This window comes from Sceloporus occidentalis, unplaced genomic scaffold (assembly GCF_023333645.1).
Source record: "Sceloporus occidentalis isolate IW3139 unplaced genomic scaffold, rSceOcc1.0.p SCAF_1, whole genome shotgun sequence".
Taxonomy (NCBI): domain Eukaryota; kingdom Metazoa; phylum Chordata; class Lepidosauria; order Squamata; family Phrynosomatidae; genus Sceloporus; species Sceloporus occidentalis.
Window position 1 is genome coordinate 7,669,080 of NW_028316981.1, and position 27,967 is coordinate 7,697,046.

At 43.9% G+C, this 27,967-nt stretch overlaps 1 protein-coding gene across 1 annotated transcript; it reads left to right on the forward strand.

The window, feature by feature from the left end:
* On the forward strand, positions 1-27,766 carry LOC149320570 (uncharacterized). The gene is made up of 6 exons (XM_089504837.1): positions 1-219; positions 1,175-1,593; positions 11,030-11,108; positions 13,548-13,633; positions 17,648-17,768; positions 18,842-27,766. The coding sequence occupies exons 2-6, from the start codon at positions 1,264-1,266 to the stop codon at positions 20,047-20,049; spliced, it is 1,824 nt and encodes a 607-aa protein (XP_089360963.1). The 5' UTR covers positions 1-219; positions 1,175-1,263; the 3' UTR covers positions 20,050-27,766.
* Positions 27,767-27,967: the final 201 nt, after the last annotated feature.

The following is a 27,967-nucleotide window of genomic DNA, read 5'->3' on the forward strand; positions in this document are numbered from 1 at the left end:
GCAGGAAGAGCCCCAGAGGTTCCCTCCTCCATCATTATCCTCATAATCCCAGCCCCTTGGGGCTCTCTTCCTCAGTAGCCGGGAAGGAGAGCAGGAGGAGGGTCAGAGGAGAGGAGGGCCAGCCAGGCTCCCCTTGGGCCCCTGGCGCTTGGATCTTTCCTGAGGAAGGAGGAGGCGGAAGAGGAAGAAGAAAGGGCAGAAGCAGAATCAGGAGGAGAGGTCTGCAGAGGAAGATGGGACCCTCTTGGGGGAGTTGGTGGCAGGGAAGAGGGAGGGGAGGCTGAGAGAGAGAGAGAGAGAGGGGCTTCTCCTGGCCTCCTCCTTGGCAGGGCTCTTGGGAAGACTGAGGAGGGAAGGAGGGGAGCAGCCTGCCTTTGCCCTTTAAATCCCTGGAGGAGAAAGAAGGCAGCAAGGGTCCTCTCTGCCTCTGTGTTACGTCTCTCTCTCTCTCTCAGCCCACAAGGGAAAACCCCAGGGTTCCTCCCCCTTCCTCCCCCTGACAGCCCTGCGTCGCTTCCTTCCTTCCCTTGGCCTCCAGCCTTCCTCCTCCTCCTCCTCTTCCTTCCAAAGGCTCTGCCTCCTTCCCTCCTGGGCTCCTTCCAGGGAAGCCTGGCTCCAGGAAAAAAATCACAGGTTCTCAACCTTTGGCTCTCCTAAGGTTTTGGACTTCAACTCCCAGAAGCCTCAGCCAGCTTTCACAAATGATCAGGGATTCTGGGAGATGAAGTCCAAAATGCCAAGGTTGAGGAAGGGGCGGGGCTTCCTCTTCCTCCCTCTACTTCCTGCCTCTCTAGGCCTCCCTCTCTCTCCCTTCTGCCCTTAGCTTTCCCTCTGGAAGCCCAGGCTGCCCTCCTCTCCTCTCCTCTCCTTCCAGGGCAGGACTGGCATCCAGAGGGGTCCCTCTCCTTCCATTCTTCCAGGGCAGGACTGGCATCTAGAGGGGTCCCTCTCCTTCCATTCTTCCAGGGCAGGACTGGCATCCAGAGGGGTCCCTCTCCTTCCATTCTTCCAGGGCAGGACTGGCATCCAGAGAGGGGTCTTTCGCCTTCCCTTCTTCCAGAACAGGACTGGCATCCAGAGAGGGGTCTCTCTCCTTCCCTTCTTCCAGGGGAGGACTGGCATCCAGAGAGGGGTCTTTGTTTTTCTTCTTATGATTGTTGTTGTTCTTCCCTAGGAGCCCCACTCAAAATCTGGAAAAGGAAGACTCAGCTGGCCCCCGAATCAAAAAAGCGGAGCAGAGGGGACTTCAGGGAAAGAGGAGCCATGAAGGAGGAGGATCAGGAGGAGAAGCCGCTCTGTCCAGAGGGTCAATGCCAGTCCTTCAGGCAGTTTCGCTATGAAGAGGCCGAGGGGCCCCGAGGGATTTGCAGCCGACTCTCCAGTCTTTGCCATCAGTGGCTGAAGCCAGAAAGGCACACCAAGAGTCAGATGCTGGACCTGGTGCTCCTGGAGCAGTTCCTGGCCGTCCTTCCCCCAGAGATGGCCAGCTGGGTCAAGGAATGTGGGGCAGAGACCAGTTCCCAGGCGGTGGCCCTGGCCGAAGGCTTCCTCCTGAGCCAGGCAGAGGAGCAGAGGCAGCAGCAAAAGCAGCAGGTGAGAGCCTTTCAGGCTGGGACCTTACAAATACTGTTTGTTTGTTTTATTCACAACATTGAGGAGGACAAAAACCTTAAAAACATACATACAAAAACGTTGATCCATATCTACATACATACATACATACAATAAACAACAAAAAGCTTAATGGTTTCTTGTAATTTTCATTGATTAGTTACATCTTCCTTATCTTTACTGCTGCTGAGTCCATGTCCTTGAAATCAAACGTGATTCTCCTGATTCTACAAACCAATTTAATAACAGTAGACCTGCTCTTTTTGAATTGTTTTTACAAACAAATTGATAAATGTATATTTAACTTTCATTCTCTCTCATATTTTGTTAATACTAAAGCTCAAAAGTTATCTATTAAAGAAAAGCTAAGTTCCATTCCCATATTCTTTCAAGCATTCCCAATCATTTTCTGCCCCTTTCGAGGGTTCGTTTTTCATTACTTTGGTGAGTATATCCATGTCCATATTTTCTCTGTTTCATCAACCATTCCTCATTAGTTGGCATTTTGGTTTTTTTTCCAGTATTTTGTGTAGAGTATTCTCGCGGATGTCACCATATAGAAAATAATTTTTGTAAATTTTTCACTCTTTTTATTGAATTTTCAGTCATATTAACTAATAATAATAATAATTAATAATAATTTGTTTTCTTTATATACCGCTATTCCAAAGATCATAGCGGTGAACAGCAAGTAAGCTAATTAGCAAGTAAGCTAATTTGCCCCCAACAGTCTGGGTCCTCATTTTAGCGACCTCAGAAGGATGCAAGCCTGAGTCGAGCTTGGGCCCTTTTGCTGGTCTTGAACTCGCAACCTTGTGGTTTTGAGTGAAATGGCTGCAGTACAGGCATTTAACCACTGCGCCATCAGGGAATAAGAATAATTCTGGTTTTAGAGGTATTTATATTTGTAGAATCTCAGCCATCATTTCTTGTATCCTCCTCCAATATTCTTTAGACTTTTGACAGTTTATATTTAGTAATTCTTTCTGTAGTTGATTCATAGGTTTCATAGTATATTCATTGTCGCTCCCTTTGTTTAGAATATCTTTACATCTTACCCACATTTCTTTTTTGATTTTAATTCTATATAAAAATACTTCTTGTGGGGACGTCCATGATGGAAGTTCTTTATAAAATTGGCTTTTTATCCTATTCCACACATTAAACAGGCAGCGTCTTACAAAATGATGGTCAAAGTTTTTGTCCATCTTCAGCTTGTTGTACCACATGGATCCAGGGAATCTGTAACGCAAATTGTAACCATCTAAACATAATAATAGTTCATTATCCAATCTTACCCATTCCTCTAACCAATTTAAACAGGATGAATAGTAATATAATTTAAAGGTTGTACACAGCTTTGATTGTGGTAACAAAAAGCAGGATATAAATAAGAGTTTATTTTATTTATTTATTTATTTATTTATTTAGATTCGGAAGGGCCCAACCTCCCCTATTTTTGTCATCGGTCAATATTTTCCACTTTACCCTTGCTTTATTTCCTTGCCATAAGAATTGTGACAGTTCTTTTTGCCATTGTTCAAGATATTTCTCATTAGATATACAGTAATAGGTAAGTTTTGAAATAAAAAATATGAGTTTGGGTAAGATAACTGCAACTCTTCCCATTAAAGATAAATTTAATCTGGTCCATTTCTCTAAGTCGTTTTTTATTTCCTTCCATGTTTTTTCATAGTTGAGAATAGTTCTATGTTCCTTTTAGTTAATGTTGTTCCTAGATATTTCACTTTGTTTCCTGTCTTGAATCCTGTTCTTCTTTGTGTTAGATATCTTGTTTTAAAATCAATCCCTTCTAGTTCAGTGACCAATGTTTTCTGTAAATCATCATTAGGGAAGATTCATCTTGTTTCAAAATGGGCTAACTTGCACATGCTCTCCAACTCTACATTCTTCTGGTATCCATTATATAAAACATCGTTCGGATTAGAGCATTACTTCTGTAATCTTACTCTGGTTCCTGTTTGAAAAGCATTTACAGCCTTACAGTCCAATGTATGCCTCCTGCCTATTTGTTGGGCAGATATACTAATACTCCTGTTTAACTAAGATTGTGCATTTGTAAAAATGGGGCAGTGGAGGATATTGAACATTATCTTTTACACTGTTCCCTATATACAACCTTTAGAAAAAGGTTCGTGGATCATATTTTTCATTCCCTTTCTGACCAATCTAATACTTAGCAGTTACGTATTCTTTTGACAGGGAATGATACATACATTACCTCCATGGTGACAAAATATGGTTTAGCTGCTAGTAGGATTAGTCTTAGATTTCAAACTGGGGGAGGTTATCAGATGTGTCTTTCATAATTTGTTACAGTAGTAATAATGAAAAACATATGATGGTCTTTTTATAAATGTTGTGGCTTATTTTTATACACTGTTTTTGTATTTTTCCCAGTACATAAGAGCCCCACATGCTGTAGTTTGGGTTATGCTCCTCCCACTCACTCCAATAGGCAGGCAGTAAAAGAGAGAGACCTTCTGGTGACCCCACGCAGGTGGAGCTAACCCTAGAAGGCCAGTCTTGTCCTGCCTATCACTCCAGTAGGATGTGCTTGCTGTTGCTCTGCCACTCCAGTCCTTTTCTTCTCTTCATTTCTCTTCGTGCCTTGGAAGCATGAAGAAAGACTTAATATGGCAAGGGCTCACAGGATTGGAGAAAGGTCTTGGCTTTGCCTGTGACTCTTCCTCTCCTTCAGGGGCCCTCTCTCTCCAGCCACCAAGGAACCTTTGCCAGATCTAATGCCCTCGCTCAGGGCAGGCATTGCCAGGAGGCCTCTGCCATTGCCACTGTAGGCACTATGCCTAGCACAGGGGTAGGCAATCTTTTTGAGCCGTGGGCCAGGTTGCTGTCCCTTAGACAACTGGGGGGCCGAAGCCAAAAAATAAATAATTAAATAATTTAAAAAAAAATTAAATATATAAATAAACCAGGACAAATGTAGGACAAAATTTTCAAACAGAAGACACTTTTTTTAAAAAATGGAGGACACGCGGAAAAATTTGCTGATTTTTTAAAAAATGTTAATATAAATGCATGTTTCTGAGACTTCTATAGACAATTGCCCCCCAAAGGCCCCAGCGGCAATCGGCGGCAGGACTGGGCTGGGGCTGGTCCCAAGGCCTCGCCGGGCCGCAGGTTGCCTACCCCTGGCCTAGCATAAGGTTTGGGACTCTGCCAGGAGGGCAGATGGGGGGATAGGCTCTTGGTCTCCCACTCACTTCCTTCCTATCTCTGACCCAAATGCCACCCAAAATCCCAACAGATATAGGAGATGCTATTGCAGCCTGGGAAACACATGATGGTGTCGCCAGGGCTCCTGCACATTTGTTTTGAATTCTTATAATGAGATGGTGTGGAAGGAGGCGGAGGGCTTCTCCTCTGGCATGTACAGCAGCCATTTGTGCCACATGGCTGTAAAGGAAGCTATATAGGGCCCAGCAGGGGCTGAAGTTTCCAACTCTAAAATGGTCTTTTTTGGCTGCCACAGAGCATCCCACAAAAAGCACAACATGACTTCATGTCGAGTGAGTATGACCTCTGCCACGCACTTCTAAACAGAGGCTGGAGGGTCATCTGTCGGATATGCTTTGATTGAGAGTTCCTGCATGGCAGAATGGGGTTGGACTGGATGGTCCTTGGGGATCTCTTTCAACTCTGATTTTTCTGAGAGAGCACATAGATACGAATCCTCCTGCATTCCCTCTTCAAAAAAAGGGAGGGACACTTGTGGGAAGGATGGGGAGAGAGTTCCCTACACCTCCAATTGTGTTAGTCTGCCCCAAACTGTGGCACACTTGAGGAGAGCAGTTGGGGCCCTTGGCCTCTCCTTTCCATCAGAGCTGATCCTTTTTCAGGATCCAGACATATCTCAGATGCCCTTCCCAGCTACCTATGCAAGTGGGAAGGGAGTTGAGGAGCAAGCCAGTTTCTATAATGCAGCCTGCCTGAGATTGAAAGGGCTAAACTTCTAAACCCCAGCTTGAAGTTGGGCTGTTTCAAAATGCCCTGTGAATATCAGGGCTACACTATAGGGCATATGCAGCTATTTACTCATGTTTACGAATGGTCTTCAGTCACTGCTAATTTAAGAGCAGTTTCCTCAGTGCCTGGAAGAAGCTACTACCCAGGCAGCCTCCCTTGATGGGGTAAATAAAGGAGGAGAGAGCTCCCACAGCAACAGGGCTGGGGGCTCAGATTTACAAGAGATACTGGTTAACCTTTCTGGTGTTCATTTTATTACAGTTAGTCCATGGGTTTGGAGTCTGCACAATATTGCTTCCTCCTCAGGATTGTCCTGTTTCTGGTCTCCCCCCCCTTCCCCCATTTTTACCAGGACAGAGGAGATGCCTGGAAACATTCAATTGTGTGTGTGTGTGGGGGGGGGGGGTTACCTATAAAAGCCACATGATGACTTTTCTTCCCTCCTCAGAGACCTCCATCCCTGCCTCCATTAGGGCCAGTGCCTCTTTGCCTTAGCTGGCTCAGTCTAACACAAGATGAGCACATGGTTCTAACCTCCCTTGTGCAAGCACTTCTCAATAAGAGCAAAGGGCTTTAACAATACAGATTTGTTTAAAGTCTAAGAATCAGGGGAACTCAAGAAAGGAAAAAGATACTTCCCTTCTCTGGTCACTCAATGAATCTGTAATGCTTACACCATTAAAGATATTTGATAAAATCATCTCACATGGGGTGATAGATATATTGGATTAATGTGACCAACCAAGCTCCACACAGGGAACCTCAGTCAGCTAGCCTCAGGAGAGCTGGCTCCCCTCTCCTTCCCTTCTTTCTTGGAGATATGTCTGTTAAAGGGAAGAAACTAAAAAATACAGTTTATTCTATGAGATGGTTCTCACTAATTCAGGGGGTTAAGAAAAATTCTTAATCAGAAGCAGACAAACAGCCTCCTCTCCATCCCAGGAGAAACCCCACTTCCTCCATGAGTGTTTTAAAACAATAAAACAGGTTTTTCTGCTAAGGTGTTGCTTCAAATCCCATATAGACATCCTGTAGAGCCCTGAGGGGATTTGCCACATAAGAACACAATTACCTGTTAATAAGTCTAAATACTGTAGTTGCATTTTAAGTTAAAAAAAAGCCTGCTGATGGGCTTGCCATGCAACTGGGCCCTGGCTTGGTGGACCTATTGTTACAAGTTATATCATTCATATGAAGAATTAGGCTCAAGGCCATGGAAGTTCAATTTCTTCCTTTTAGTTAGTCTCAGGGTGCTGCAAGATCCCTTTGCATACTATTACTATAAGATTAGCCACTGTGTGGGTGGGTGTCTTATCCCAAACTAGGTTTTCATGGCAAAGTCTGGTTCAAAGAACACTGCCTTCATCTGAGGCTGGAAAAGTGGACTTGCTAGTGCCTATGCCTTGTTTTTCTGCTAGCATACATGCTCAGATCTAATATACCATATGGCATAGGGAGTTGCAGCCAGCCCTCTGTATACCCACAGCTTGTAAATTTGTGTATGTGTGTGTGTGTGTGTGTATTTAAAAAAAAAACCCAAAGCAAACCTTGATTTTGCTATTTTATATAAGGGACTCCATTTTACTGTGCCATTATATTTTATGGGACATGAGTTTCCATGGATTTGGTATCCATGCTAGGTCTGAAAACCAATCTCCAGTGGATACCGAGGGCCCACTGTCCTATTTAAAATTGAAGTTGTTTTTCTTTGACAGATCTGTTTGTGGAGAAATTTCTCCCTTCAGATTTGGATACCAGAGTGTTATCCTTGTGAAGTTCTCTGTTAACATTTCATGACTCCTTAATCAGCAGTTCATTCAAGAGACCCCTATATGTTGATGATAGTCTGCTGCATGCAGCTGAAGGATTTTTTAAGTCTCTGGACAAGTTCTTCCTCGGATAAAATCAGACTTAATTCTGACAACGGGCTCTCTTAACACAGAGTGCTTCCATGCATCTGCATGGACTCACCAATGTCTGCGAGATAAAGGTTAACCCACTTTCCCCCTTGCCTAACCATTGAAATAGTCTTATTTTACACAGGTGCACAGATGTTCCAGTAAAGAACTGCACACTGTTCTGAAATATTTGTTGGTGGTCAGACATTAACATTCCTCTTTCAGAGTGGTAAATCTTCATTGCTACAAGTTAAATTATCTTAATATCACCTTCATTGCTATAACCAGTTGACAAGGTGATCAGTGATAGGGTAAAAGCTGACATAGGTCCAGATTGGATCAGGTTTCATCCTGATTGATCACATAATCCACCATAATCCACATTTTAGACAAGTTAAAACCCTGGGGGTTTAACTGGAAATCCTTTTTCTCCCCATTGGGATCACTAGCTTATGTTTTCCCTAGACTCACTACTAAAGGGGAAATAGGATTGGACCATAGAACAAAGGGCACCCATGCCTGACATACCTGCCAATCTCAGGGTGAGCCCAATTCCTCTCCATCTCTCTATACCAATACTAGTTGAAGTGGCAGTCCATTGACTGGACCTGCTACTCCTATTAAACTCCCATAAAACAATGTAAACAATTGCTCTTTCCTCAGACCAGATAGCTTGGGAAACACTGTTCTGTAACATAATAGTTAGCATGGATATCCTTCAGGACTCCCTGAAACCCTCAGTCTTCTCCTTACAGCCATAGACAGACTTCACTTATAACCTCACTGTTGTGACACAGGCAAGGGGCCAGGATGGGATGGCATCCCATCTCCATGGACAGAGACTCCTCAGGTGACTTGTTGCTTGCCTGGCCTACACAAAACCATTTCTCTTCTGGGATTTATATCTGGCCTGAGGGTGCTGACTGTCTTAGTTCCTAAGGGGGACTTTCTCTAAACCAGGGGTAGGCAACCTTTTTGAGCCGGGGGCCGGGTTGCTGTCCCTCAGACAACTTGGGGGCCGAAGCAGTGGGGTGGAGCTTCCACCCTCCAGGGGCGGGGCCACATGCTCTGCCCCCAGAGTAGTAGTAGTAATAATAATAATAATAATAATAATAGTTACTAGCATGGAAACTACTAAAATGCAATTCAGAATAGAAGGGAGAAAGCATGCACCACTGTCTCAACCCAGAAAAGCACAAGGAGCTGAGAGGAGTTTTTGCAAAGAGAACACCAAGGGCAAGTAAATAATAATAATAGTTACTAGCATGAAAACTACTAAAATGCAATTCAGAATAGAAGGCTAACCCCCCTCCCCTAATGAAGCAACCAACCTCTCTCTGGCTTGCTCTTGTGCTTGCTGGCCGGCTGGCTCCTCCTTCTTCCTCCTCCTCCTTTCCCTGCTCTTCTATTCATAGGGAGGAGGAGGAGGAGGGCAGAGGGCAAGGTGGAGCCCGATGCAGGCCCGCTGCAGCCCCTGGAGCCCTGTTGGAGTGCTCCAGGGGCTGCACCGGGCCTCCTAGATGGGCGCCGCCATTTTGTTTTTCAAAATGGCGGCTGAAGTCTCATGTGACCTTTGCCATCCTGAGGTCACGCGAGACTTGGCCGCCATTTTGAAAAACAAAATGGCGCCCGGGGCGGCGCAAAAACGGCGGCAATTGGCGGCAGGAATGCGCAGGGGCTGGCGGGAAGACCTTGGTGGGCAGGATCTGGCCCGCGGGCCGCAGGTTGCCGACGCCTGCTCTAAACCATTTGCCTGGTTGGGGCCCCTCCTGATTGCTGCCCCTTTGGCACATTGGGGGTCTGAGCCTGGGGTCCTGCAATCACACTAGCAGCCAAATGTTATTTGAACTGACTCCATGGCAATTCAGCCAGACCCAGATCCCACCCTTAGGGTGAGCTCTAACCTCCTCAGAGGTCAGAATCAGATACCCCCAGCCTTCTCCTTCATTCTCCCAGACATTGGAAAGAATTTAAAACATACACCATGCTGGAGAGCCAGCCACCCATAAAGGACAAACAGCTTTCGTTCCTCTGACACCCCTCTTTGTTTCCCTTTGGGCAAGAAGGCATCAGTCTCCATGCCTAGCAGGTGGGTCAGGCCTGGCATTACTACTTGCCACGAATCCTTGAGACGTTACCACCAGAAACCAAGTCATCCATGCCAAAGAGTGCAGGTGCATGAGCACCTCCAGCCATCATAGGTCCTATAGCAAGACCATCAGGGTGGCCACTTACAAGCCACCATACACAATTGTTAGACATCACTAGCTTGACTGCTTGGCTCGGCTGAGGCTGCTGTTGACAGCAGGGTCTTGCAGCGGGTGCTCAAACCTATGTCTCTGAAGGGCCAGCACTGCCCACCCTGTTTAGATCGGCTTTGGTAAATCCCAAACTACAGGATGTGGGGGCCTTATCTACTGGGAAAAGGGACATTGGCTCTTACCTGTGATATGTCCATGTCCAGTAGATAAGAGCCCCACATCCTGGCCCACCCTCAGGGGTGCTGGCGTAGGGATGGTTCATATCCACATAGTCCTTCCCTATGGGGAGCAAGCTAGATTGCTCACTGCCTGTCTCTGTCGCCGTCCAATTCTGTATAGGTTGATATCCAAATAAATTGTTTATGTTTTTTCTGGAGCATTCGGCTGTTGTATGACTGGCCTTCTAGGGTTAACTCCACACACTTGGGATCACCAGAAGGTCTCTCTTTTTACTTCCTGCCTGTCTGGAGTGAGTGAGAGGAGTATAACCCAAACTACAGGATGTGGGGGTCTTATCTATTGTAAACGGACATATCACAGGTAAGAGCCAATGTCCCTTTTTTGGCTTGACTTCTATTAAATTGTGACAGCTTTTAGCTTTTAACAATAAAGACATTGTTTTTTGTGGGTTTTTGGGGCTATGTGGCCATGTTCTAGAAGAGTTTCTTCCTGCTGTTTCGCCAGCATCTGTGGCTGGCATCTTCAGAGAATGCTTGCCTTGAAAGGAGTTGGGTATATATATTGTGTGTGACCTGGAAAGGCAGGAGTGATTCGTATGTGTATTGTTCTGTTGCTAATGGCAGGGCTCAGGGTGGGAGGGTCTGCAAAAGAGGATTAGTGTCTGCTTGATTAGTGCTCATTATCTGCTGGGAAACCCCTGACTCTGGGAGATTTCTCATTTGCATTTGTTGAGTCTTCATCTTGCTATTTTTCAGGACTGGTAGCCAAACCTTGTTTATTTTAAGCGTTTCCTCTTTCCTGTTGAAATTGTCCAGGTGTTTGTGGATTTCAATGGCTTCCTTGTGTATCCTGACATGGTAGTTATTGGCATGATCCAGAATTTCAATGTTTTCAAACAGTATTTTATGCCCAGGATGGTTTGTTATATTCCACAGTGGAATATAAATGTTTATTCAGATAAATAAAGACATTACTTACTTACTTATATTAGAAGGAATCTACTCCTCCCTTCTAGCCCTGTGTCTTTTCACATCCTTCCCTTTCTAATCCTTACTGTTGTTTTTGCCCCAGGACCTATTGGAAGAAAAGGCCACTGAAACCCTGGAGGCAGAGATCCTACAGGAAGGCTCAGGAAATGCCATCTCATTGGGTAAGGATGAAGGAGAGATGTCAGAACCCAAAGGGGGTTTGGTTCTGTCATTGTGAGTGAAGTTGGGAAATGTATATATAAAGTTTGTATTGGTTGTGTTGTATGTGTACGTATATATATATATATATATATATATAGAGAGAGAGAGAGAGAGAGAGAGAGTGCTTTATTTACAGCGCTTTATAAATAAATTTACAGCGCTTAATAATTAAGGTTAATAATAATAAGAGATTGTGTTATATGTATTAGGTGAGTTTGAATTTTGGTGCCATTTTCAAAGAACAGTTGGGAAGAGTTTTACAGCAGTTACTAGCTAGAAATCAAAAGGTTGCATAGCACTTACCAGGCATAAAGCAAAAGGTTGTAGTACAGTTACCAGGCAGAAATCAAATGCACTCTCCGTGGGGCTGATCTTGAATTCAACGTGCAGCTAGTGCAAAATGCAGCAGTTAGGTTATTGCCGAAACGTTTAGACATCCCATGCAACATTAAATGAATTGCACTGGATTCCAATGCATTCTGGTTTGAATTCAAGGATCAAGGGAAGTAGCAGTAGTGTTAGGGTTTGGTCAAACCTTGCATGGAATCCTGTGCCCAGTTCTGGACATCGCAGTTCAAAAAGGATATTAACAACCTGGAACAGGTCCAGAGAATGGTGACCCAGAGGGTCAAAAGCAGGGGTAGGCAACCTTTTTGAGCCGGGGCCGGGTTGCTGTCCCTCAGACAACTGGGGGGGGGGGGGGAGCCAATAAATAAATAATATAGGACAGCATTTTAAAATGTAGGACACATTTTAGGACATGCGAAAAAAATTGATGATGTTTAAAAATGTTAATATAAATGCATGTTTCTTAGCCATGATCAAAATGGAAGACATTTGGGCCTCAGAAGCTGGCTGATATCAATATCGCCATCATCATCATCATTGTTAAAGCAGACCTTTTGGCATTAAAAGCACCGAAAATACACAGAAATGCACTTTGGAAAGTCGCACTGTCTCACCTTCAGAAAGAGTGACTGCATGTCTCAGAAACTGACTAATATCATCATTATCATCATCACCATTATCATTGTTAAAACAAAGCAGACCTGTAGAAATGGAATGGAAATCCTCCTCCTCCTGCTACTCTTCTTCTTCTTCTTCCTCCTCCTGCTCCTTCCTTCCTTCCTCCCTCCTCCTCCTCCCTCCTCTTGCTCCTCCCTCCCTCCCTCCCTCCCCCTCTTCCCCTGTCCCCTTCCTTCCCTCCTCGCGGTTGTCTGGCAGCCACGGGAAGGGAAGGATGGGAAGGAGGAGGACGACCGCCGCCCTCCCTCCCTTCCTTGTCCGCGGCTTTGGCCTTCACAGAGGCCGGGAAGGAGGGAGGAGAGCGCCTGTGATCACGGCAATAGCGCCCTTTCCCAGCCTCTGTGGAGGCTTGGGCCTTCACAGAGGCCGGGAAGGAGCGAAGAGAGCGCCCACGACCACGGCGATCGCCTTGATTGCGGACTGCCCCCACGCCCTTTCCCGGCCTCTGTGGAGGCTTGGGCCTTCACACAGGCCGGGAAGGAGGGAAGAGAGCGCCCACGGTCACAGCGATCGTGGGCTGCCCCCGCGCCCTTTCCCGGCCTCTGTGGAGGCTTGGGCCTTCACAGAGGCCGGGAAGGAGGGAGTCGGCCGCCTTTCGCGGGCGGCAATTGGTTGGCGGGACTGGGCTGGGGCCGGTCCCTAGGCCGCAGTGGGCCGCATGCGGCCCGCGGGCCATAGGTTGCTGACCCCTGGTCAAAAGTCTGGGAAACAAGCCCTCTGAGGAATGACTGAGGGAGCTTGGTATGTTCAGCTTGGAGAAGACAGAGAGGTGACATGGTAGCTATGTTTAAATATCTGAAAGGATGTAATGTAGAAGGTGGAGCTAGTTTATTCTTTCCTGCCCTTGAAGGTACCACATGAACCAATGGATTGAAGTGAGAAGAAAAGAGATCCCACGTAAACATTGGGAAGAACTTGTAATTGTTGTTTGATAGTCAGATTCATTCCGATGCCAATTCAAAAAATATATTTTTTATGAACAGTTTTGGTAACCAAGGATTTCATCAAAATCTGTATACCGTATACAAATCTGTATAGTTTCAGACTGTTTTAATTTTTGGAATCAGTCTGTGCTTATGTTCTTACATTGCCTTTTCAAATATTTTAATTAATGTAGATTTTAACCTGTTTACACCGATTTCATGGTGAAACACGCAGTGCTCCTATGATGCACGGTGGAATATAATTGTTTTAATAAGATAAATAAAGAAAAACATTCTATAATTTTTTGTATCTCTGTCAGCCTCATGGTTACTCAACAAAGACATCCAAAACATCTAGCTTTGGCTTTGTTGTGTTGAAATTGGAAAGACCCAAATCAGTAATTGAGGAAATTGTAGGAAGGTTCACTTTTGCCTTTTGTTTCCCTCCAGGAGATGGAAGACTGCCAGGACCAAGAACTACTGACTCGGCTCTTAATTCTGATGCTCTGAGAACAGCTTCTGAGAGCCTGGATCAGGTAAGGGTAGAGTTTGGCGTCACTCGCTAAAACTTGTAACTGGTAACTTGTGGTGTTGCCTCCATTCAGTTCCTCCCATATCCAACCATAAAGAATCCTCAGTGTACTGTTCTTTGTGCTCATGTTCCTCGTAAATTGGAATTTCCATATATCACTGAATGTATTGGTAACAGTTGTGACATAAACAACTAGCAAAATTAAAATGGTATCTATAAATTACAATTTCATATGCACAACCTAATTGTATTTGCATGTATATAGTTTCATGTGTTTAATATTAATACTTGGGAAAGCATTGTAAAAACTGAATTACTAAAAATTAAAATTTGTAAAAATTATTTTTTTAAAGCAAAGGAACTCTCCTTTCTCCTCCCACAGAGCTTTGCCCCACATACCATGATCTCCTCAATGTTTTAAGCAGGCCTGAACAACATATGGCCCAGGGGCTGGATGCAGCCCACCACAGGATTTCAGGCAGCCCACGAGGATGTGGAATGACTTCAAGGGTTCTCCACTGCCTGGCTTTCTCAAGAGGAGAAGGCCAAGTGCTGGAAGAGGAGGGCAGGCAAACGTCTGCTCCTCAAGGTTCCTCCGCTGCACAGCTTTCTCCCAAGGAGAAAGTTGTATGGAAGAGGAGGAGGAAGACAGGCGAACACTTTTTCCTCAAGTCTTCTATGCTGCCTGGCTTTCTCCCAACAAGTAGTTCAGGTGGTGGTGAAGGAGGATGGGCAAATGTTTGCCCTGCTCCTCCGCCACTCTGCTTTCTCCCGAGGAAAAGCCTGGGTGGTGGTGGAGGATGGGGATGGGCAGGGCTGGCTCGTCTATATAGGTGAGCTAGGCAGCTGCCTAGGGCACCAAACTGTAGGGGGCGCCAGAGAGAAAGAGAGTGGCTGGAGTCAGAGGATCATAGAATCAGGCAAGCAGAGCAGCCATAGCGCTGCGAGTAGCAGGGAGAGAGAGCCGCTTGCTGAGGCTGGAAGGGGGGACGAAGTTTGCTGCCCTTTGCAACTCCTGGGCTGCATCCACACTGGAGAATTAACCTGGTTTGGCACTGTTTTAACTCTTTCTGGCTCAAGGCTATTGAATTCTGGGAGTTGGAGTTTGTTGTGAAGTCCAGAGCACCTCCCTTCTTCCTTCCTTTCTTCCCTCCCTCTATCTTCTTTCCTTCCCCTTCTTTCCTTCATTCTCTCCTTTTTCTTCCTTCCCTCCCTCTATCTTCTTTCCTACCTCTTCTTTCCTCCCTTCTCTCCTTTTCCTTCCTTCCTTCCTTCCCTCTTTCTTTCTTTCTTCCTTTCCCTCCCTTCCTTCATTGCTACCTTCCCCCTTTCTTCCCTCGCCCTCCCTCCCTCCCTCCCTCTTCTTCTCTTCCCTTCCTTCCTTCCTTCCTTCCTTCCTCTCTCTCTCCCTCTCTTTCTTGCCAAGAGAGAGACTTTCAGGGAAGGCTTGCCATGGCCTTCCCCTGAAGCTGAGAAAGTGCGACTCCCCCAAAGTTACTCAGTGGGTTTCCATGGCCCCATTTCTCCCTCCCCCCATAACTCCTTCTTCCTTCCCAGACTTTGGCCTATTCCTTCCCTATCCACCCACTTTTGCCTCCCTTCCCACTCACTCACCCTTTTCTCTGATTCCCAGACCCCCTTGTTGTTGTGTGTCTTCAAGTCCTTTCTGATTCATGGTCACCCTCTCATGGGGTTTCCTTGGCAAGGTTTGTTCAGAGGAGGCTCACCATGGCCTTCCTCTGAGGCTGAGAGAGTATGATGCCCCACCCAGTGGGTTTCCATAGCAGAGCTTGGATTTGTACCCAGAGTCATGGTCCAGTGCTCAAAAAACTAGTCCACACTGGCTCCAACAATACACTTTAAAAGCTTGGTCTTCTTCCCAAATGTCTTCACTGCAAAGGAAGGCAGCACAAAATGGAAGACATTCAACAAAAAGGGAGGACAGGACTCAAGAAAAGCTCCAAACACTCCTAGAAATGTAAATGTATGCTTCGTAGTCATGCTCAAAATGGAGGATGTTTTAGAATTACCTCCTGGACAGAAGGTTCGAATGGAGGACATGTCCTGGAAGAGGAGGAGGTCTGCCCTGTCCTGAGGCGAACCTACCATGGGAATTTTTTTGGCAATATGAGTTCAGAGAAGCTTTGCCATGGTCTTCCTCTGAGGCTGAGAGAGTGTGGCTTGCCCACTCTTGGTGGTTGTGCCTGCTATGTGTCTTTTCTTTCTTGTCCTGGAGCCATTCCCATCCTTTTTTCATGGGCTGCATCTACGCTGCAGAAGTAATACAATTTGATGCTGCTTTAACTGCCCTGGCTCCATAATAATAATAATTTGTTTTATTTATATACCGCTATTCCAGAGATCATAGCGGTGAACAGCAAGTAAGCTAATTAACAAGTAAGCTAATTTGCCCCCAACAGTCTGGGTACTCATTTTAGCGATCTCGGAAGGATGCAAGCCTGAGTTGAGCTTGGGCCCTTTTGCTGGTCTTGAACTCGCAACCTTGTGGTTTTGAGTGAATGGCTGCAGTACAGGCATTTAACCACTGCGCCACCAGGGCTCCTTCCATGCTATGGAATCCTGGGATTTGGATTTTTGGAGGAGAATTCGCCTTCTCAGTCAGAGAGCAGTGGAGCCACAACAAATTACAAATCCCAGGGCTCCACAGCATGGAACCAGCAAGATGACCAGATGTCTTTTTTTTCTGGGGTATATCTTACATTTCAGTCTTCTGTCCAGGAGGAATTCCAAAAATGTCCTCTCTTTTGAGCATCACTAAGAAGCATGAATTTATATTTATATGAGGGGTTTCAGCCTTTACTTGGTCATGTCCTCCATTCTTCTTGAAAGCCCTACATTTTGCAGTGCCTTGTCCTCCTTTGCGGTTAGGACAGCTGGTCACCATGGGAGCCAAAGGCAGCTAAAGTGTCAAAACTGCAGCTCTGGTCCTTTCACCTGGTGACCCTACTGGTTTTCCTCTCTTTCTTGTGACACCCTTTTCTGCCCCTTAATTTTTAGGGGTCATAGATGGACCACTACTACCCCATAAATTCATGGGAATGGGATCCAGATTTTTCCACATCATTAGAATGAATAATGCTTCCATTATGCAAAAGGAATATGTATACATTAGTCTCCATTCCAAATATCACAGCAATAAAAAAATCTTTAACCTGTAAAAATTTAATTGGCTTTTTGACTAATTCTCAATACTATGATGAAATAATGGAACCTAAGTTTTATGTCATGTTTAGCTTAAACAAACAAAACAGCAGAAATAAAGGGGTGAAAATAATTGTGAAGGGCTACAGGGGTGCCAAAATATTTCTTGCCTAGGGTGACAAAATACCTAGAGCCGACCCTGGGGATGGGTAAACACTGCCCTACAAGGCTCCGCCTCCAGCTTTCTCCTGAGAGAAGGCTCCTCCATCACTCAGCCTTCTCCTGAGGAGAAGGCTGGGCAGAGAAGGACAGACAAGGCCCCTCTGCTGCTTGGGTTTCTCCCAAGGACAGGGCTGGGCAGAGAAGGAGGGGGATGGAATTAATTTAAATTTAATCAATATGATTAATTATAATTAATTAAATATTTAATTAAAAGCTATCTGTGGCCCTAAGAAGTTTAGCATATTTTAATTTTGGCCCCTACCTACTGCCAAGTTGTGCAGGCCTATTTTAAAGGGACACAAGCAAATACCATGGCCCGTTTCTGCCAAAAGGCAGATGTTCAGGGAGCAGTGGTGTCACTCTCTTTTCGGGTGTCGCCTGGTGTGAATCCGCACACCTGCAACACTTATTGACACCCCTGGGTAGGGGACAGGATCCCAGGAGGATAAAGAAGGGTTATCCTGTATCCTCTTCCTCTCCAAGGACTGGAAATATTTTTTGTCTTCTTTCATTCCATTGGACTTGCCCAGTATGGCATTTTAGCAAAACTAAACTGCCAAAAACCCAAGTTACACAGCTTTATGTTCTGACTGGGTTAGTAATTTTGGCCCACAGAGACTATTTCTTCTCCTAGGTGACTTTTGAGGAGGTGACTGTGTCTTTCAATGAGGACGAGTGGGCCTTGCTGGATCCGGACCAAAGGGCCCTTCACAGGGAAGTCATGGAGGAGAAACTGGCAATCCTGGTCTCTCTGGGTGAGGCGCCCTCTTTCTCTTGGCTGATCCAGTCTCTTTGCTGGTGATCCTGAATTCCTGTTGCCTTTTCCTGTACTCATGCTGTATTTCTGCAAGCCGAGTCACTTTTTACCAGGTGGGCTGGCTAGGGATGTGCTCGAGAGTAAAACAACCAGTGGTTTTGTTCTCTGAAATCGGTCAAGATGTCATTTGATATATTATTGTTAAATGTATATATCAACTTTACAGAGTGTGTTTCAAGACAAAGAGCTGAGCTGCTGTCTCCACAGGCACAATGTTGCAAACCACTGATTTTCCATTGATCCTATTACCCTAATCTATTCAACAGATGGCTAGCAATCTTCATTTTTCCCCCTGTGTTCTCACTGACAGAGACAGGTATAGTGTCTAGATCATGGGAAGTAATAGTGCCACTGTATTCTACTTTGGTCAGACCCCACCTGGAATACTGTGTCCAGTTCTTGGCACCACAATTCAAAAATGACATTGAGATACTAGACCGTGTCCAAAGGAGAGTGACTAAAATGGTGAAGGGTCTTCAAACCATGCCCTATGAGGAATAACTTAGGGAGCTGGGGATGTTTAGCCTGGAGAAGAGAAGGTTAAGAGGTGATATGATAGCCCTGTTTAAATACTTGAAGGGATGTCATATTGAGGAGGGGGCTAACTTGTTTACTGCTGCTCCAGAGACTAGGACCCAGACTGACTTAATGTAAATAGTTTTATCCGGCTCTACTGCCAAAAATGTTCCCAAAAATGTTTACTGTATATGAGAAACAAAGCAAAGGGTTCCTGCCCACAAGACTTATAATCTCAACAGAACAAAAGAAAGTTATTAAAGTGTAAATCAATAATTAATAAGGTATTAAGCTTGTCAATTCTTTATAGCAGCCAGCTTTTTCCAAAACTCTTCAGAGGTGCTGAGTTAAGCTAGTGGTCTCTCAGGAGAGAGACTGGAAGCCCACCTGCCTCACATCCCCTGCTCCAACTGGGATACATTGATGTTAATAATATCTTTCATCCACGCTTGATCTTTTCTTGGCATGTGGCTAAATTGTTTCTCTCTTTGCCAGGTGGTGATAGACAAGAGGGACAGAATGTAAGAGAACCAAGTATGTCTTTAGAGGAAAGAATGCAGTGTTGCATATTTCAATTTCAACCGAAGAAAGAGAAGGGAAGTAAAATTGACACTCAAGAAAAGAAGGTGAATAAAGCTTCTGTTTCTCAGGCAGGAGATTTCTGTGGAAGTGTCACTGAAGAAAAAAGCCAGAAAGGAGAGGAACAGAGTAAATGTATTTATCTTGAATGTGGGAGGAGCCCCAGTTGTAAAGAAAGCCTTGCCCTTCACCGGGGAATTCATGTAGAAAGAATTCACACACAAAAAAGAAAAAGTGAGTTCTCAGGGTGTGAAGAGACATTAAGGTGGAGATCATATCAAAGCCCTGAAACAATGAGTAGGAAGACATACATATCTAGTCATAAAGTAGATCACACCGGAGAAATACAAATTAATTATATGGGATACACAAACAGTTTCATCAAAAAGACAAATCTCATTCATCATCAAATAATTCATACAGGAGAAGAGCCATTCAAATGCCTGGAATGTGGAAAGAGTTTCAATCGGAAGCAAAATTTCATTCTTCATCGAAGAATTCATACAGGAGAGAAGCCATTTGAATGCCTGGAATGTGGAAAGAGTTTCAGTCAGAAGCAAAATCTCACTCATCATCAAAGAATTCATACAGGAGAGAAGCCATTTGAATGCCTGGAATGTGGGAAAAAATTCAATCAGAAGACACATCTCACTCGTCATCAAAGGATTCATACAGGAGAGAAGCCATTTGAATGCTTAGTGTGTGGAAGGAAATTCAATCAGAAGATGGAGCTCACTTGTCATCAAAGAATTCATACAGGAGAAAAGCCATTTGCATGCTTAGACTGTGGAAAGAAATTCAGTCAGAAGATAAATCTCATTCGTCATCAAAGAATGCATACAGGAGAGAAGCCACTTGCATGCTTAGACTGTGGAAAGAGATTCAATCAGAAGACAGAACTCAGTATTCATCAAAGAATACATACAGGAGAAAAGCCGTTTAAATGCTTAGAGTGTGGAAAGAAATTCAGTCAGAAGACAGATCTCACTCGTCATGAAAGAATTCATACAGGAGAGAAGCCATTTACATGCCTGGAATGTGGAAAGAAATTCAGTAGGAAGATAAATCTCACTCATCATCAAAGAATTCATACAAGAGAGAAGCCATTTAAATACCTGGAATGAGGAAAGGATTTCAGCCAGAATAGAGATTTCATTTACCATCAAAACATTCATCCAGCACAAAAGCCACTTAAATACTTGGGCTTTGGAAAGAGTATCAGCTAGAAGACAGGTCTTTCCATCAGGTTATCACAGGAAGAAACTATGGCTGCATCTGCACTGCAGAATTAGAGCAGTTTAATAGCACTTTAACTGCTGTGGGTCATTGCTATGAAATTCTGGAAATTGTAATTTGTAGTGATCCCAGAGCTCTCTGACAGAGAAGGCTAAAATGGCCCGCCAACTAAAATTCCCAGAATTCATAGCATTGAGCCATGGCAGTAAAAGCAGTGTCAAACCAGATTATTTCTGCAATGTGAATGTAGCTGATTTAAATGTTTAGAATGGAAAGAGATTCAATCCCAAGGGAGGTCTCTTAATGCTCATCAAGCAACTCACAAATCGGAGAAACCATTTAAATGCTTGTTGTGTGGAAAGTCTTTCAAAAGGAAGATCAACTTCACTTGTCATCTCACAACTCACACAGGGCAAAAACCCTTTAAGTGTTTAGAGAGTGAAAAGAGATTTAGTCAGATTTCTCACCCAGCATCAGGCAACTCAATATTTAAATGTTCAGAGCGTGGAAACACCTTTGATCAGAAGATGAAGTTCACTTTCCATGAAGGAAATCAACACAGAGAAACCATAGATATGTTTAGAGCGTGGAAGGGGTTTAGATAAGAAGGTAAACCTTTTCTTATCAAGCAACTCCCATCCGGGGAGGAAACCATTACAATGTTTGGAGTGTAGAAACAGCTTCATTTGAAAGATGATCCTTACTCATCATTGAGTCGCTCACACAGGAGAGAAACTGTTCAAATCCTTGGCACATGGAAAGAGTTTCTGTTGGAAGATGTGCCTCACCCATCACCAGGGAATTCATGCAGGAGAATCTCTGTGCCCCACAGGCGAGCCAAGGGATCTCTTTATTGTCAAGGGACAAGCAGGCCGGGTAAAAGGAGTGGGCAGAGGCTGCTCCTGTCCTATTTGCTACAGGGCTAGGGCATAATGTTTAATAGTTGGCATGGGTCTTTCTGTAGGCAATGTGTGCTTTTTTATTGTTTAAAAGTGAATTTATGACAAAAAATGTGTATAGTTGATGTTTGGTGGCGGCGGCGGCAGCAGCGGACGAGGCAGGGCACAAGCAGCGGGGCCTTGAAAAGGCACCCAGCATACCACCAAAATTCGCTGCAGTGGCGGCAGCAGAGGGGCACACAGCCTCTGATACTCTGCCCAGGTAGTGACTAAGCAACTTTCACAGAGGAAGAGTAAGCTTACCCAAAACAACTATCCTCTGCCACCTGACTGATAATTGTCAGTTTAGCAATAACTTGGTTTTTTTTGTTCTGAGAGTTGGCTTTTGGATCTTTCTTTGTAAGGGCTTCCCACTGCGGGGAAAGGGGCTATGGACTGGAGGAGGATGTCACGTCCCTTCTAGTCACTGAAAAAGAGAGAAACGGGTTTCCTTGTTTAATCCAAAGTCTGGGAAGATTTGCGGAGATCGGGGCTTGAAGGGAGGTATGACTGGTAACCGGAAAGCAGCCGGCTATTTCTTTTAAGGTGATCCCTCATTGTGGAAAGCAACAAATTAAAGTTACAAAGAGACTACTTGTTGAAAAGAGTGGAATTTCTCATCCCACGTTAGTCTTCAACTCTCTGATAATTACGGGAATCTGGATGTGCTTTACTAAAGGATAATATTTAAAATTGACTAAGGAAGAGAAAAGGTCTTAAGAAAAAAGGGAGGGGAACAAGCAAAATAAAATAAAATAAAAATTCAATCAAATAAAAATCTAAACCAACAAAACAATAAAAATAAATTGAAATACTGAATAAGAAAAACTTTAAAAAGAAATTAGAAACTACTTAAAACAAACAATATAAATTTAAAAAAAACAACTAAAAAACAAAAACAACAAAAAACAGAGTAGACCTCAAATAGTTTGTCACTTTTCACTTCTGTATCAGTTCTTCCAGCTCATGTTAAAATGGCTCAAGGACTTAGATCATTAACAATGAGAGCTCAAACAGGAAATACAAACAGAAGAGGCTCTACTGAACTACCTTTGAAACAGACTCTGTACAACAATTGGTTGAGCAAACAAGAAGACCATCAAGAATTAAAAGAAAACAGACAGGAAACAAATGAAAATCTCAATAAGGGTTTTGAACGACTAGAAAAGTCAATAGAACGAATAGCAAGAGAAAATGACAAATGAGAAGAGAATTGGAACTACAGTCGGCTCTTGGTATACGTGGGGGATCTGTTCCGGGCCCCTCTGCATATACTAAAATCTGCATATGCTCAAGTCCCATTTTCCCCAATGGCGGCATTCCCCTCTCCTCTTCTTTCTCTCCCTCTTTCCCTCCCTACAGCACCTACCTTCTCTTCATCGCCGCCACCACCACCTTCTCATCGCCGCTGCCACCGCAGGATATGCCAGGTGGTGGTCTTGGAGGCTAAGATGTCTCCAGGCACAGCTTCTGCGTCACAGCCACCACCACCACAGAAGAGACGGGTGGAGGCCTCTTGGCCTCCAACACCACTATCCAGCCTTTCCCACGGAGGCGGCAGCGAGGAAGATAAGACTTGGCCCCCCAGCCTCCTTGCCGCCTCGGCCTCCACTGCAGGAAAGGCCGCGTGGTGCTGTTGAAGCCCTCCAGGCCGCCACCTGCCCTTCGCGGTGATGGAGGCTGTGGTGCGGAAGCCGCACCTGCGAAGAGGCCTTGGTCCTCCTCATTGCCGCTGCAGAAGGGCCGGGTGGTGAACTGGAGGCCTCTTGGCCTCCAAGACCACCACCCAGTTATCCTGCAATGGCAGCGGTGACAAGGAGGAGGTGGCAGCAACAAAAAGGTAAGTACTGTAGGGAGGGAAAGAGAGGGAGGCAGGGAGGGAAGGTAGAAAGGATGGTGGGAAAGAGGAGGGAGACTTTTGTCCCCAATGTTGGTGCACGTGCACGTGCTGCCATTGAGGACAACTTCTGGGTTTGCCATGCACGTATGCTCAAATCTGCATGGCAAATCCACGTATACGGAGGACCGACTGTACTGAGGACTAAAACAACAGAACTAGATAACAGTACAAAAACTCTATATGACACTCAACGAAAGGACCAAAATTCTATCTTAATTCTCTCATGTAATACTGAACTTGGCAGAATTTCTAGAAATTCCTGAAACCAAATTAGATATAGGAACTGACCGGATTTTCAGGATAAATTCCTCAGCAGCAAGGGGAACAAACCAATCAAGAGATGTGCTAATCTGTTTAACTAGAGAGCAAGGATAAGAGGCCTAATTCAAAACAAGAGTTATAAAAATAGACGTCAAATTGGAAGAGAACACATTTAAACTTTAAAAGATATGCCAACAGCAATTCTAAAAAGGACAAGATTATAAGACCTTGACACAACTGTTGGGCAGAATTAACTAAGAAAACAAACAGCGGAAGAAAACCAGATTTTATAGCAAACAGAAGAAAGAGGAGAATCAGATTTTAATGTGTCTCAGAAGAAGAAATAGAGCCAGAAAAAAGTGACATTGAAAATAAAGACTAAATCATATTTCAGAAAGTTCAGTGAAGGTCTGCTCCTGGAACTTCAAGGGGATATATTCTACTTTTAAAAAGAAGAGAGTATTTCATTATTTAGAAAAGAAAAAAATCACATAAAAGTACTCCAGAAAAATCTAGAAGGAGAAATAAGGAGCCAAATAAATAAAAGATGACTTGGAGGACAAAATTGGGGGAATACTTATCGAATTTGCAGATGACACCAAATTAGGAGGAGTAGCTAACACCCCAGAGGACAGGATCAAGATTCAAAATGACCTGAACAGACTAGAAAACTGGGCCAAAGCTAACAAAATGAAATTCAACACAGAGAAATGTAAGGTACTGCACTTAGGGTGGAAAAACGAAAAGCACAGATATAGGATGGAGGACACCTGGCTGAAAGAAACTACGTGTGAAAGGGATCTAGGAGTTCAAGTAGACCATAAGTTGAACATGAGTCAACAATGCGATGCGGCATCTAACAAGGCCAATGCGATTTTAGGCTGCATCAATAGAAGTATAGTGTCTAGATCAAGGGAAGTCATAGTGCCACTCTATTCTGCTTTGGTCAGGCCCCACCTGGAATATTGTGTCCAGTTCTGGGCACCACAATTCAAAAAGGACATTGAGAAACTGGAGCGTGTCCAAAGGAGAGTAACTAAAATGGTGAAAGGTCTGGAAACCGTACCCTACGAGGGGATGTTTAGCCTGGAGAAGAGATATGATAGGCCTGTTTAAATACTTGAAGGGATGTTATATTGAGGAGGGAGCAAGCTTGTTTTCTGCTGCTCCAGAGACTAGGACCCGGAGCAATGGATGCAAGCTACAGGAAAAGAGATTCCACCTCAACATTAGGAGGAACTTCCTGACAGTAAGGGCTGTTTGACAGTGGAACAAACTTCCTCGGAGTGTAGCGGAGTCTCCTTCCTTAGAGGTCTTCAAACAGAGGCTGGACGGCCATCTGTCGGGGATGCTTTGATTGTGATTTCCTGCATGGCAGGGGGTTGCACTGGATGGCCCTTGCGGTCTCTTCCAACTCTATGATTCTACAGGAAGTTGGTCAAAACTTTTTGACTCGGCAAACAAAAGCGGAAGATGGCTTGCTAACAAAAAAATTAGGGAAGATAAAATAATAGAAAATACACTACACAACATAGAATGTGTCACAACACAAAAAGAAATCAAAAAATTGTACAGTTGAAATGTTATCCATAATATAGTCGAATCATATACAAAAAGAAAAAAAGGAGGGAAAAGAAAAAGGAAAAAAAAAGGGGGGGGGGAAGAAGCACACAAAGAACAAAAAAATAACAAATATGGAAGTAAAAAGAAAAGGAAAGAAAAAAGGGAAAAAGGAGAGAAAAGAGAAGGAAAAGAAAGAAAAATATAAAAACTTCCTTTCTTTCCAGTTTTAGGAATTTGATCTTAAATCAAAATATCCTATTCTTAAACCATTATCTTCTCTACATTATTAAATTAGTCATGCTGCACATACTTATACATTCAATTCTTAAATCCCCAACTCATTCATTCTCCCCATTCTTTGCTAATGTCACCAATCATCTGTTCCCAACTTTGTATAAATATTTTCAACTTGTTGTCTTTAATAAGACATGTCAGCTAGTCCAAAATAGCCATTTCTAATAATTATACCATACAATCCTGTATTGTTGGTACAGTTGGATTTTTCCAATTTTTGGCATATTCTAGTCTAGGTGCTAGTATGTAATATAGCAGTCTTTCCTTAGATTTATTTAAGATAATTCCGGGGTCATATTCAATATATATATATATATATATATATATATATATGAATGTATTAAACTCCAATATTTCTTTGCTTTTCTACACAACCACCATTGATGGTAGAACAAGCTATTCTCTTCAGAGCATTTCCAGCATAAGGGATTTACATGTCTGTACATTTTTGATAGTTTTTCTGGTGTCATATACCACTTATAGTGCATTTTGAATACATTTTCTCTTAGATTTTGTGCCAGAGAAATTCTGTTTTTTCCCAAACATTTCCCACTTATTTATTTCTATATTGTGCCCAATATTTTTAGCCCATTGAATCTTTAATGGATTCTTCCTCTCTCTCCCATTTTAATAATATTTTGCAGAGAATCTGGGATTTCTTTCACCAGATTTTTTCCCTAATTCTGTTAACTTTCCCCTATTCCATTCTTTTTCACACTGACCCACAGTAGTTATCTTAGGGCTTTAAAACAGCAAAGCCAAGGTGTGATTTGAGGGAAAAGGGGCAGTGTAGGTGATAGGAGCTCGGGATTCGTTTTGGTATGTTTTCACTGGGAGGTGCAGATGATCGCATATATTTGCTGCAGATCACTGGCTCAATACAAGGGCAAGAGAGCTACCAAGAACATGTCATCTGAAGAGCAAAAGAGAGTGACAAGGGAAGTTTCCCTGGTCACAAAGGACACGCTCCTTGCTCTCAGCCCAAATCAACTCAGCGGCCTTTTACCAAACCTCAGAACCAGCCAAGAGACAAGGCCAATGTCAAATGTTTTGCTTGTGGCAGAAAGAGACTGTAGCAGATGGTCAAGTTGGTCCAAAGCATGTCAGCATCAGGATCCAAAGGCCCTAGATCCCAAAATGGTAGTCCCCCAAAAGGATGACAATGTTGGTAGGAGGGAAAGATATTATCCCTTGCAACAAAGGTGTGGGCTGCATTGGACCCCAGGGCGTTTGCTCAAGGAGGTTTTTTTAAATTGTCAATGTTTTAAAAAGTCCTTGAAGTCCTGAAAACAGGCAGGCTTTTTCAGCTGTATTCCTGTGGAAGCTGAGCTGGGGTTGCTCCCCTGCCGCCTAAGGCAGCCCAAACCTTGCCCCAGAAGGAGCAGTTCTTTTCCACATCTTGCCATGGTCCATTTGGGACTGCAGAAAGGCCCAGCATCGGGAGCATAGTGTGTGGTCAATGCGCTCCCTGGGCTCTCTGGGCATGAGCTGCTTCTGAGCATGAGCAACTCTAAGGGGTTTTCATAGGGTTTTCTTGTCAAGTTTCTTCAGAAGGGTGTTTACTATTCCTATCCTCTGAGGCTGTGAGAGTGTAACTTGCCCGAAGTCACCCAGTGGGTTTCTGTTACTCTTCATCTGATGTTTCATCGAAAGATATCTTGGGCCTGAACAGACAGGCTAAAATAAAGCTGCTTCGGGGTCACTTTGGAGGTATGCTATTTAAATGCTGCATGCGTCCTAAGAGGCCGGAAGCCACGCCAAACCACGCTCCTGTCCTAAAGATGAGAATGCAGCTTTGGCACAGCTTCTGGCCTCTTAAGATGTGTGTATTATTAAACAGCATACATCCAAAGTGACCCGAAGCAGCTTTATTTTGGCCTGTCTGTTCAGGCCCCTTGGGTCCAAAACATACTGCAGAAATAATCCACTTTGAGACTGATTTAACTGCCCTGGTTCAGTGCTGGGGAATTCTGGGAATTGTAGTTTATTGTGACACCACAGCAATCTGAAGAAGGCTAAAAATCTCAAAAAAGTACAGTTCCCATAATTCCCTAGCATTGAATCAGGGCATTCTCTAGGCATATTAGGTCTTCCATCATCCAGATGTTGACCAGAATTGCATTGGAGGACCTGGAGATTCCTAGAGAGGTGTTCTCTTAGAAGCCGCTCTGAGAGCCTTTAGGGCTGAAGCGCTGGGTATAAATACCGTAAATAAATAATTCTTTTAGGTAAAATTTATTTAATTTATATCACATCTTTCTCCTTGGAGAAAGAATAGTGTTTTTTTATTTGCAGTTTTTCCACATTCAAGGGGGTCCTTCAGGCCTCTTGTATTATTGACTGCACCTAGAGGAGATGCAGAGCTGTCAAAGGAAATCTGAATCTGCTCAAGAACGAAAGACATGCAACACAGAACGTTTGATCAAAAGGGTCCCTCAGGCTACACACCATGAGAGCTAGTGAGACAAGTGTATTCAGTACACGCACAAGCTGTATATATATTTTTTGTAAACAATGCAAGTTTGTTGACTACACATATAAGCTGTATATATTTTGTTGCAAACAATGCAAGTTCATTGAGTGCACACAAGCTGTATATATTTTGTTGTAAACAATAAAGTTTATTGAGTACACACACATGCTGTATATACTTTATTGCAAACAAAGAAGAGAAAACTCCTAGAGCACTGCTTCACATGCTTATCTTCACTACTCACATTGCTAAGTTTAGTTGTCCGGTTTATTCCTTTGTGGACAACCTGAAACCAGCTCAGGCTAATCTTGCGGTCGCATATTTGCTTTTTCAGTGCACAGCGTAAAGTACAGGTAGAAGCAGGACAGTGAAGCGAA

Bases quoted from the DNA above. Each gene is read 5' to 3' on its own strand.
- LOC149320570 (XM_089504837.1), top strand. From the start codon at position 1,264: ATGAAGGAGGAGGATCAGGAGGAGAAGCCGCTCTGTCCAGAGGGTCAA. The intron at 1,594-11,029 runs GTGAGAGCCTTT...TTTTTGCCCCAG, and splicing joins GGCAGCAGCAAAAGCAGCAG to GACCTATTGGAAGAAAAGGC. The intron at 17,769-18,841 runs GTGAGGCGCCCT...TCTCTTTGCCAG, and splicing joins GGCAATCCTGGTCTCTCTGG to GTGGTGATAGACAAGAGGGA.